Below are 12,905 nucleotides of genomic sequence, written 5' to 3'. Positions count from 1 at the left end.
ATGAGACAACCACACTGGCTGCCCCTAGTGGGGCTCTTGCTGTTTTCTCTTATTTCAAGCCAAGTATGCACAATCTGTGGTGAGTACATTTTGAGCTAAAATTACTCTAGTGTGATAGCCTACTGAAGGCTGTTGACAGGGGACATTGTGTAGAATTTCTTGAGAAAAGATCCTATTCTAATTCCATATGTGGCTTGACCCCATTAGTGATGGAGATGGTGAGGAAAGTGCCACCACAATGTAGGTTGTTTCAAGAGGAATCATAGAGTGAGCTTGTTAACTTGCCTGCCTGCTCTTTCTAGGTTCAGATCCTTTCTGGCACAGCATCTTTACCAAGTAACTGTCTACCCTTGTTAATTTCCAATGACAGACAATTCATGACCCCAGAGACTTTTCAAGATCATGGAAAATGATCTTTTGGTTTTGATATGCAGCCGATTTTCCTGAAGTTCAACCCATGATTGGCTTCACCACTTATAACTACATAGAAAAAATAATAATCCCTTTCAAATAATGAGGACTACATTCTTGTCATTAGTTTAGATGTTCCAAGCTGCATACCTCCCTTCCTTCAACTTTTCCCCAGAAGACATGGGTAAAAGTCTCATCATCTCTCCTCTGGGTTTTGGCTCCAGAGATTGTTTGGTTCTATTAAAGAATAGTAAAGTAGGAGAAATGAAAACTGGGTTCAGGTCTAGTTTAAGCTCTTAGTAGTTGAATAATGACCCAATGTTTCTGAATTTCTTTAGTTTCATCCATAAATGGAGGATAATGAAGGGAGGGTATTGAAGCAAAGATCTCCTGGAGTCTGAAGTAGCTCTCTGGTGCATGAGTTCCCCCTCGTGAGACTTTACTCTGGAATTGAGTTTCAAACCAGTCCAAAGACGACTATGTGGTACCATCTGTGGCTACAGCTTCCTTGTGCTCTGTAGCCAATAAGAAGAGATCAGAAAACAAACTTTTATTCATATAGGCTAAAGCACAGAATCTTCCAACTCTGATTTTTCTTCCTGGCCTGACATTTCCCCTGTTGGATCCTAAGAATAGAGGATCTCTAGGGAGACTTTGAAGTTCAATTCATGTACAAAATAATTTAATTTATCTTTAGCAGTCAAAGAGGCTGATTTGGGTTGTTGATCAGGAACTAAAAAGCCTGTTTCAGTGCTAGAAAATCCGCTGAAATGGGTGCTTCTGCAAAATTTCAGAGAGACAACTCACAATGGTCTCATGTGCTTGCAACAAACAGTTACCTTCCTACAATCACTCCATTCAGATCTTCTTGAGTCTTTATTTTAAAGTGAAGAAAAAATGGCTCAGGGAAATCACATTTTCTAGATTCTCAAGTCTAGTGATAAAAACTCCAGTTGACTGCAAGTAATTATAAATATATATATATATATATATATATGGCATTTTACAGTTTATTAAATGGTTTCTTGTCCAATATCTTTAAGGGAGGTGTTAATAGCCACAATTTTAAAATGAGGAAACTGAGGGTTAGAAAAGTTACATAACTTATTCACAGTCATGAGTTAAGGAGCACAGAGTCCAGCCAAGGTCTGATTTAATCCAAAGCTCATATTCTTCTTACTCTCCCACTAACCCATGAGACAATATGGAAATGAGTAGGATTTTTGGCTACTCCTCAAGATTCTGAGCAAATTATGTTGAGAAATTGTCCTACATTTCAAGTGATAACTAACTCTTCTTATTCTCTGCTTGTTCTTTGGGGGCTCTGGATTCTCTTTTACTTCCACAGTATAATGTGACTTCCCTCAATTCCTGGAGTTTGGACGTGTTGTAGGCTAAAACTGGAGGGTTTTCCAAAGGGTGTGTAATGCTGAATAAGGATCTCAATGTCTGGCCAGCTGGACAATTAGACAATGAAGTTTTGGGGTCAATCACCAATGTAACAGGATTTTTGCCTGCATTTCCTCAATATTAACCCAATTGATTTAGAAGAAGATGGAGAAGGGAAGAACTGAATCCAGGAAGTAGAAGGTACCTATGACTGGGAGTCAGAAGACGTGTATTCTAGTTTCAGCTAAGCCTCCAATTAGAGAGCTTTCTTTAAGGACACTCTCTCTGTAGGTTTCATATACAAAATTAGGGAATGGTACTCTCTCTCCCAGGCAGGACTGATATTCTGCCAGTACACAAAGGTAAGGCTATAACAGGTGTTAACATTTTCATGCTGGTTGTTAAAAGAGTAATGTCTGGCATGGGGGTTTCCGGACTTGCCTTTGTATTATTCCACCAACACAGTGGCCACTGGATTGGTCTAGGTCTGCGCCATGCCTGTTATTAAATATTTTAATATAACCTCTGCTCCAAGTCTTAACATTTTCTGAGTGTGTCTTATTTCCTTCCTCCTCTGCCACAGAGGTAAGTAAAGATGACCTCCGCCTAAAACCTCTGTTGAACACAATAACCCAATCAAAATATACCAGAGCAACCAAAGCTGCCAGTGTCCTGTTGTCCATCAGAGTTGTCGGGATCCAGAACCAAACCCTAGAGCAACAGCTGCTCCAACGAGTCCGAGACGGTGTGGAACAGAAAGGTGAGTCCCTGTATTCTCGGGAAGATTTAGGAAAAGATCTACCTTTCTAAAAGATTATCTCCAGCTATTCCTAAAAATTATGTGTCCAAAGTATCCCTGCTACATCTATTCTAGCTGTATAAAACTTGAGGTGGCAGAAAGGTCCCTCTAGAGATAGGTCTTGCTTCTTTGGGTCCTAAAAACCATTTTCCTTCAGGAAGCCACCAAGAAAAGCTATGGGCTCTTATCCATTAATACTGTTATATAAGCTAGCTGAGTTCACAACCCCAGAGATGTGGACCACAACTAAGAAAACTGACCATGGAGAGGAAACCAGGGAGCAGTGAAAATTTGGGCTGGGTTTGAGTCCACAGTCAGCCTCGAACCAGTCATGGCAATACTGAGCCTCAGTTCTCCACTTAATATAAGTGGGGAAATGAAGCTACCTTTACCTACCTCATAACATTATTATAAAAATTATGAGAAGCCTCAGAGTTTTTATATTTTATAAGGCAAAACATAAAAATCAATTATTACTATCCTGGCAAGCTGGTATCACACAGAGGAAAAAAAAAAAAAACCTCCAATGTCTTGTTATTTATCTATTTACCTTCTTTTTTCATTTTTATAAGAATTTTGTAATTCCAAAAAGATTCCGTGATTTCATGGAAAAGACTAAGATCTAGCTTGTATTTATACAGTCCTGCTATAAAAGACTCTGCTTTAGGGATAAAGAAGAGAGAATAAAATATCAGTATAGTCGTGCACCACATAATGACGGACTACATATGTGATGGCAGTCCCATGAAGTTATAATACTATATTTTTACTGTACCCTTTCTATGTTTGGATATATTTAGATACAAATATTTACCATTGTGTTATGATGGCCTATGATATTCAGCATAATAACATGCTATACCAGTTCATATGACTGTGTAGAGTGGAATAGAATAAAGTCATGATAGGCAACATAAATCACAAGGAAAACAGGAGGCAAAAAAAATCATAAGCATGTACCTTGTTAAGCTTGAATACTTTTCTTTTCAGTGGAAAATTTAACCTCTGGACAGCTTGCCTTGATTATAATGGCTTTGGGAGCATGTCATAGCCATGATGAAAACTTTACACATGACCATCACCTGATCAGCCAGCTAGAAAATAAATTCCAAGCAGAAATTAAAAATATGGGTAAGAATCAAAGGTTTAGAGACCATAGACAACCTTGTCTCCTCCACTGATTCAGAACTGTATGAAGTTTCCCTCCACTCTTTTCTTCTCCTCTTCATCCATTTATCCCACTGTACCTTGCAGGTCACTTTCTTTCTTCCTTATTTCAGCATACATCTTGAATATTCTTTTTAAATATGTTCAACTGATCATTGAGCCCATGTCAAGTGCTACTTTACAGATGATGGCAGGCAGACACACACACACACACACACACGCACACACACGCACACGCACACACTGCACGTTCTCTAGTCCTCCAGGAGCTTGGCTTTTAGACAAATAATGAATTACACCAGAAGTAGCTACACAACACAGGATACTGCGTCATAAGTACCAAAGCATCTAATACCAGCATAAGAGATAAAGATAACCAAAGTACTTTATCACTAGGAAAAACAAGTTGACCATGGTGGCCACTAGTAAGGTGCATTGGTTTATTTCAACGTCCACCCAATATTTATCCTTTTATTCATTAAGTCCCTCTGATCCCATCATCCTTTGAGATGCTGGGAACTTGTGTTTCTATTTATGGTTCCAACACCTTTCTATTGAAATTGCAAGAGGCTTGGAGGTGGGAAACCTGTGCTCTGGTCCTAGCTCTGTAACCACCTGAATATCTGGATACCATCTTAATCTCTTTAGGGCTGGGTCCCCTCAGTTATAAAATGAAAGGAGTTGAGTGGAGTTTGGTGGCCCTTGAAAGCCTTTAAATTTCTCAGGTTTGCTGATTCTGTGGGTGATCTCCCCCTTCTATTACTCACCTCTCCTTAGATGTAGAGAAATGGAAATAATGTAAGCAGGGATAAATTAAAAATGTATTACTCCAGTACTACTCTGAGTAAGGTTTGTCTTTTCCCTCTGCCAGAAGAACATGATGACAATCCACTGACTAACTACTACCAGCTCAGCCTGGATGTGTTGGCCTTGTGTCTGTTCAATGGAAGCTACTCAGCCACCCAAGTCGCTGAAATCTTCTCTCCTGATAATAAAAACTTTAATTTCAGTGGCCAGTTCTCAGTAGGTGAGTCACTAAATCCAATTCGCTTGGTACAGAGGACATGGTCATAAGCAAGTCTTACCCTGTGGGTTTTTCTACCAGTAAGTAACTAGATCTTTTTTTCTCTTCTCTTCATCTTAAGTCCCCTAAGAAGAAAATTTTCTTTTGGAGGAGAATGGATAATGGGTGGCCTTTCAGCCTCTTTCTAGATTTGTGGTATAATAGAAAGATCTAGTTCCTACCCCGGCTCTTCTTTGAGTTATATAACCAATGGATGTTAACTTTTGATCTTAATTTTTAAAATGAGGATAAAGAGTGAGAATATTCATATAAAACATTTTAGGAAGTTTAAGCTGTAGAGAAAAGAAGTGTAGTGGAATTCATTTATCTTAACACTGCCTCTTTCTCTAATTTATTGGGACAATTTGAACATGTGGATTGACTTGAAAAATACAACTTCTCCAGTGACAAAGTCTGATATTTTAGACTTTGTTTAAAGTCTAAGACAATTTTAATTTTTTAATTTTTTAATTTTTAATTTTTTAATCTTTAATTATTTTAATCAATAAGGTATGGATTCATCTTGGAGAATGACCAGAAATTTTTCACTGTGTCAGTTTAAACATCCCAAAAGAAGACTCTAGACAGCTCAGCCCCTATGACTCCAAATGCACAAGCTCACCTTTCTCCAAGAAGTTACAAGCAAAACGCCACTCAGTATTTCTAGATAGTAAGGAGAAAGTGAGGTTTCTCATACTCCTTTTCCTAGGAGAGAGGGAAGGCTCCAGTGAGGCAAAGACATAAAATGTAACCAAAACGTTTGTACCCTCAAAATATCCCGAAATAAAATAAATAAATAAATAAAATAAAAAGCAAAAAAATTAAAAAAAAAAAAAAAAAGACACAGGAGGAACCAAGTATCAAGCCAGAAAAAGAGCCCTTATCCCAATCTCTTGCCTCATCCTCTCCCTTAAGGGCGTTCACTGGGTAAAAATTCTGTTAAGTACTATTTTCTAATCAGGCCTCTAAGGGAACTCTTAACTGCCTTGCAAAGACATATTTTGTTTGGTGCATCATCCCAGGTTTTCTCAATTCCTTTGCCAATACGGCTGAAAGATTGGAGAAAGATGGAAAAGATGGGAGGAATTAGGATGTAAAAATGGAAAACTGTCCCTGTGTATGCAACTACAAATCTATAGGTGTTTTTATGACCCAGGTATGAAGTATTAAGTATGAGGAACCTGGCAACTCAACATTGGGTGGGAATTTTGAAATACTTGCGTGCTTAGTTCTGGAGCAATGATTGTTGTATCTTGAAATCCTTCTCTCCCATCATCAATGAGCGTGACCAACCATCCCAGTTTCTCCAGATCTGTCCTGCTTTCAGCACTAAAACCCTTCAGTCCGGGTCAAACTCGGATGGTTGGTCACCCTATCTATGCCATTCTGTGTCCTGACAGATACTGGTGCGTTGGCTGTCCTGGCTCTGACCTGCGTGAAAAGGAATCTAACGAATGGGCAGATCAAAGCAGGTGGAACGGATTTAGAGAGGATCACTAATCATACAAAGTCACTGGTAAAGAAGATTCTGTTTGAGAAAAAAGAAAATGATCTCCTTGGAAATGTGTTCAGTACAGGAAACGCTATGCAGGTAAGTCAGCTGGCGAAGCGAGAGGCAGAGGGGAGTCATGGAGGAAAGCAGTCTCTCTACCCTTTCTTATTGGCCTCCTGAGACCTTGTCCATTCTGTGTTTCCTGTCCCAACTTTGATTCTGTTCAAGTGATTCCCCTCCCCTGCCTGAAATGTATTCTTCTCACCTTCAGCCTTTACCTCCCCATATCCAGGGCTCCTAGGAAGCTTTTCCTGATTACAGTCTAAGAAATTCTAGAGTCTACTGCACTCTGTCTTGTTCTATCACGTGCAATTTTACACTTTACGGTAGACAGTAGTCCCCCTTTCCCGTGGTTTTTTTTTTTTTTTTTTTCCTTTTCACTGTTTCAATTACCTATAGTCAACCACAGTCTGAAAATATTAAGTGGAAAATTCCAGAAGTAAATAATTAATACATGTTAAATTGTGCGTCATTCTGAGTAGCATAATAAAGTCTCATACCTTCCTGCTCCATCCCACATGGCATGTAAATCATCCCTTTGTCCAGTGGTTTGTACACACTCCCTGCCTGTTAGTCACTTAGCAGCCGTCTTGGTTATCAGATCAACTGCACGATAACCCTTATGTGAGTGTGGTGTGCACCGTCTGGGGGATGGACATGCTTGAAGCTCTGACTCAGGTGGGGCAAAGGCAATATATGTAACCTAAACATTTGTACTGAATATGCTGAAATAAAGAAAAAATAACCGTTATATTACTTAATAGTGACCCCAAAGCACAAGAGTAGTGATGCTGCAGTATATTGTTATAATTGTTCTATTTTATTGTTAGTTTATTGTTGTTAATCTCTTACTGTGCCTAATTTATAAATTAAACTTTATCATAGGTATGTATGGATAGGAAAAAACATAGTATATTTAAAGTTCGGTACTATTCACAGTTTCAGGCATCCACAGGGTGTCTTGGACATTCATCTTAGGTCTCCTTTTACAGTAGTTTGTCTGTCAACAATATCTACTAATCCCTCCTATATGACAGGTATTTTTCCAGTGTAGGGATACAGGAGCAAATACGGCAGAGAAAGTCTGTTCTCATTGGAGCTATTATAGCTTGTGTTATTAAGCAGCTCCCCACCTCCCCACCCAAAGTAGTTTATAAGCTTTTTGACAGCAGGAATTACAGCTGAGTTATCTAAGGTGCCTCCTATGTAGTAAATGTTCAATAAATACCGAATTGCTGGTTTCTCTCTCTCTTTCCCTCTCTCTCTCTCTCTCTCAGGCCCTTTTCGTGTCATCAGAGTATTACCAAGAAAGTGAATGGAATTGCCCACAAACTCTGGACACAGTGCTCAACGAAATTTCTCAAGGAAAATTCAGTACTCCAATTGCTGCAGCCCAAATCTTACCTGCTGTGGTGGGAAAGACCTTCTTGGATGTTAACTCTTGTGTCCCTCATTCAGGTATAAGTTCTAAAGAGCAACCTGTTTTGCCTTTCACCATAATGCCAAAAGCATGTGAGATTTAGGTGTCCTTATGGACCCAAAGTAACCAGATAAATCTCTGGAACAGCTCCCAGAGAGAATTCAGTTCTCATTATGTCATCAGGGATTACAGCCACCTGAGGATTTGTTCTTAACTGGGTGCTAGATGTCATTCTTGGCTCAAACATTGATAAGCAAGGTATACTTGATGAAGTGATGTCTACCTCCAAAGGTATATTTTCTGATTGTCGGATATAGAGAGATCTGAGCATCATTCCCAACCTAAACAAAGTATAGAGGATCTCTTTTGTGACTCTGAGTTTCCATTGTCCACAGTGAGTGATGCATCGGGGAAAGAAGACATCTGCGTGGAAGGAATATGCAATATTCTAAGAACCTCGTTCTTAGAGGTTCTAAATGAGCCATTTATTCAAACAAATGATTTTACAACATGTATCTCTGTACATTCCTTGCTCTGCCACTTAAAGTTTTAGGAACCTTGGAAAAAATGTTTAACCTCTAAGCTTCAGTTTTTCTAATGTACAAAAATGGCAATGAGGACAGTATCTAACATAGGTTTTTGTGAGGCCTGAATGAGATGATCCACATGCCATGACTAGTACAGTGCCTGACACTTGATGTGTTTTCAGTAAGTGTTAAGATATAAAAAGGATAAAAAGGGCAAGCATTGTTGTATGCTGTACCAAGGCAAAAACAAAAAAAAAGTCTAGATCTTCTGTGAGAAATGGGAGTTGGGGCAACTGAATTGCTTAAAAGCTGGGATTTAAGCCAAATGCCATCATTCACAAGCCGGTGAGTGTCTGGTTTTAGTTTCTGTTTTAGTTATATGAGAGATCTGCTTCTTAATTGATGATACTTGCTCCTTGTAGTAAATCCATCTTTTTTCCATAAAGGAAAAAAATCCTTTGATAGAGGCTGAATAGGTGTACAATCTCTAACATAATTTTTATTATTCTGAATATCACTTTTGGCTTTTCTGTCTCTGCCAGGTAACTTCAACATTTCCATTCCTGTGCCTATAACTGTGGCACCTCATAAGCCACCCTCATATATCTGGGTCAATTACTCTGTGATCAATGAAACGTATTCCACCAATGTCACCGTGCGAAATGGTTCTGTCTTCCTGGATGTAATGAAGGAAGCTGAGAAACAGAACAATACTATATTTGGGTACGTCTACCTAGCCTAAGGTTAAGGTGTTTATGTCATTTCTAAAGGCTCAATACATCTGCAGTGAATCCAAAACACATTTAAAACACTTCTGGATCAGTGCCTTTGCTAACCATCCCCATCTCACAGCAGGAATTTAAAAAGGGAGGCGAGATATTTCGTCTTCTAGCACATAATAGGTATTAAATTAATGTTTATTTAATGGATTAATCAATCCCAGGGCTTTCTCTTATTTCAGCAAAACTCCTTCAATAAATAGAACCTCATAAGTCAGACATTTGGGGTTTACAATAGTGACTCTTAAATCCTTGACCCCTTTGAAAATCAGATAAATGCAATGAATGCTCATCCCAACAAAGTGAACATACATACAAAATTTGGCATTTAAATTGGGGGTTTCACAGATGTCCTGAAGCCTCTTCATCCCCCTCTTTCAAGAAATTCATGGACTCCTAAATTCAGGTTCCCTAGCCTAGGAGGCCAAATATTAAAATTAAGATATTGACTTTGCCTCTGAAAAGTATCATTTAATTGGCTTCTTAAATCTACTTGACATTTATTGTGTTTAAAACATGGTGTAGGATGCTATAAAGAATTATTATATATATAATTGTATATATAAAATATGTATATTTTAAAGGCTGCCTTCAAGGCCTTCCAAGAAGGTATATGGAATATGAAACAAACATTGACCACATCACTTTTTAATAAACACAACATGAAATATCAAATTATTCTTTCCTGTCCCACTTTCCTAAGGGAAAATCCACCAACTTATGGGACCTCTGGGACTTGAGGTTAACACTTTCTTCTGCTGCATTAGTATCTTCACCAGTTGCTACCTTGGGGTGGAGGGTTGAAGCTGTTGACCAAAAAGTGTCTAGTATGGCTGGAAGTGGGGCAGAAACCATGGACATCGTTTCTCTAATTTAGCATGTAGAGTGCCAGCATCAGAATCATCTGGAGTGTTTATAAAACATGCAGATTCCTGGGCCTCAGCCCAGACCTAAAAATCAAAGTATCTGGGAATAGGGCCAGGAAATCTGCATTTTTTTTGCAATGTCATCAAGTGATTCTTAGATCCGTTAAAGTGTGAGACTTGCTCACGTAGGGTTTCCTTTGAACGTTCTAAAGGCCTATAACTCGTTCGCTGTTCCCCACAGTTTCATTGCGGTGGAGAGTGACTGGGGCTCTTACATCATCTCTGTTCAGGGCCTAAACGCCAGCAGTAATGACAGAACCTACTGGGAACTTCTGAGTGGAGGCAAACCATTGGACCAAGGTACGGAAAGACCCACAGAGTGAAATGCCCAAGAGTTCAGGCGTGTGAGGGTGTGAGCCTCTGTGGGCGATGTCCCAAGGGGTTGGGAGAGAAAATATCCATTATTTGGTGATTAAGTGGTCAAATCATTTGAGCCAGTTCTCGTTCTTCCTTTTCAGGAGCTAGTAATTATGTTGTCCACGAAGGAGAAAACTTGCAGGTTCGTTGGAGCAAATACTAATAAGCCCAAACCTTCCTCAGCTGGATAAAAGCCTTTTGCGGTGGAAATCCATGCAGAAATTGGCCTCATCCCTTCCTTTTTACTTATCCTAATTCCAATAGGATAGTCAATAACATCCCCTTCTCTCTCTGCATGTTCAATAAAAGACTATAAATATACAAAAAGAGCATGTTCTAAGCACTTCATTTTTTAAAGAATTTTAGAAGTTGTTAGAGGGAAGACCCCCTCAGGAAGAAGTATAAAGAGATTAGACCACATGTCTAATGGGGGGTGTTCTACTCAATGTTTCCCCACTAACTATCTAGGTGACCTTGGGCCACTGGGTAAACTGGAGATAAGGGTTTAGGTCTAACGTTGCAGCCGCAGAAAGTTTGCAGGGAAACTGAATTCTCTGGGGCCCAGATGCAAAAGAGGAACCCAGTGGTCATATTGACTTAGACAGGCAGTGGGTAGAGAGAGAAATGTCACTCAGAAGAAAGGGGGAGATGGGAGGCTTACACATGAAAAGTCAGCCCGTAGTTTGAGAAACAAAGCATCTCTTCCCCCCAGGTCTGTCTCCCTCGGGTCCCACTGTTCTTCTCCCACATTTATTTTCCCTTTATTTCAGAATAAATCACCCTGATATTCATATCTTCAAGATACACATGCAAAATAAATCACTTCCAATGTTTATTTCCACAGGATTCACATTTAAAAAAAAAAAAATCTGAATCACATCTAGGTGGCTGGATGACGCTTCATACCGAGCTCCTGAGCCACACACAGATACGGACCCAGAACTGCCTTTAAGATATCAAAGGGCAAAAGGGGCTTCATAGGAAGCATAAGTAACCCATTTAAATTAACTCTCCCCAACCCGCCTCCAAAAAGGGCCTTCAAGTAGAATTAGTGAAATTGTTTCAGGAACGCTTTCTTCATTACTCCTGTGTTTTCTTAACGATCATCTCTGCTCCCGCCCTCCCCCAGCAACCCTGCTTCACTGTGGGAGACTGAACCCTCTTCCTCCACACTGCCTCCTGGCATGGAGACTCCACTCTCAGGTGCAACTCTGCCCTGGCCTTCGTTAACCGCATGTGACTGATGCCCTCACGGAGGGACAGAAATGGATTCTGTCACTTGGGTCTGTGTCTCATTTCCAAAGCTAAGTTAGGGAAGCCGGAGGCATGTTACCCTTCCAGGCCCCAGGGTGCTGTCAGCACAGGGGCAGTTGTCAGATCTGTTTGTAGACTATACAATCTATGTGAAATTCAAGGATAGTGGTTTAAGGTGACAAATACACAAAATATTAGAATTGGCGTCACTGTCCATGAGTAGCAGGATCATAAAATTTATCATCCAACCAGGAAACTGTTAAGAGCAAAAGCAAAGACTGTTAATAATTACACTCAAAAAAGAAGCCAGGTGAGATGGCTCATGCCTGTAATCCTAGCACTCTGGAAGACCTAGGAGGGACCAGCAAGAGGGAGACCCCGTCTCTACTAAAAACAGAAAAATTAGCTAGCCATGGTGGTGTGTGCCTCTAGTTCCAGCTACTCAGGAGGCTGAGGCAGGAGGATCGCTTGAGCCCAGGAGTTTGAGGTTGCTGTGAGCTACGATGACCCCACTGCATTCTAGCTGGGGCAACAGAGCAAGACTCTGTCTCAAAAAAAAAAAAAAAAAAAAAGAAAGAAAGAAAAGAAAGAAAGTAAGAAAGAAAGAAAGAAAAGAATTTACATCCACGCCTTAGTCAACATGGAATGATTAAATCAAGCTGATTAACATATCTATCTTCTTACCTACTTAGTATTTTTTTTGTGGAGAGACATTAGAAAATTACTCTTAGCAATTTTGAAGTACACATTAACTATAGTCACCCTGCTGTACAATAAGTCTCACAAACTTATTCCTCCTGTCTCACTGAAACTTTGTGCCCTTTGGCCAACATTTCATTATTCCCTTCCCGCCAACATCACACTGTGCCCCACAAATATACACAATCATTATCTACCAATTAAAAATAATTTAATTTTTTAAAAAGAAAAAAAAGAAAACATTAAAAACTGGGACAATCCTGGGAAAACCAGTATACGTGGTCGGCTTTGTCAATAAGGAAGCTCAAGCAGAAATACAGTCCTGCATTGTCTGACAACAGGGATATGTTCTGAGAAAATACGTCATTGGCAATTTCATCGTGTGCAAACATCACTGAGAAATAGGTCTAATTCAAACTGGTGATGAAGAAGTATTATTGAAAGTGAGCTAGTGTCATTGGGAAAGAGTCATTGATCTCCAAGGGACCTATTCCAACCTTGCTACATAGAAATGCCTTTAATCTCGGAGAGAGACACGAAAGTTAACGAAACAACACTCCCT

At 39.6% G+C, this 12,905-nt stretch overlaps 1 protein-coding gene across 1 annotated transcript; it reads left to right on the top strand.

The window, feature by feature from the left end:
- On the top strand, window positions 1-10,553 carry TCN1 (transcobalamin 1). Its single transcript, XM_069470071.1, has 9 exons — window positions 1-79; window positions 2,384-2,560; window positions 3,590-3,730; window positions 4,638-4,793; window positions 6,230-6,420; window positions 7,659-7,839; window positions 8,871-9,051; window positions 10,215-10,333; window positions 10,492-10,553. Exons 1-9 carry the CDS (start codon window positions 1-3, stop codon window positions 10,551-10,553), a joined length of 1,287 nt encoding a protein of 428 aa, XP_069326172.1.
- Window positions 10,554-12,905: the final 2,352 nt, after the last annotated feature.

Source organism: Eulemur rufifrons, chromosome 6, assembly GCF_041146395.1.
Source record: "Eulemur rufifrons isolate Redbay chromosome 6, OSU_ERuf_1, whole genome shotgun sequence".
Classification (NCBI taxonomy): domain Eukaryota; kingdom Metazoa; phylum Chordata; class Mammalia; order Primates; family Lemuridae; genus Eulemur; species Eulemur rufifrons.
The sequence above is the reverse complement of the archived record's forward strand: the minus strand, read 5'-3'. Positions and strand labels throughout refer to the sequence as shown.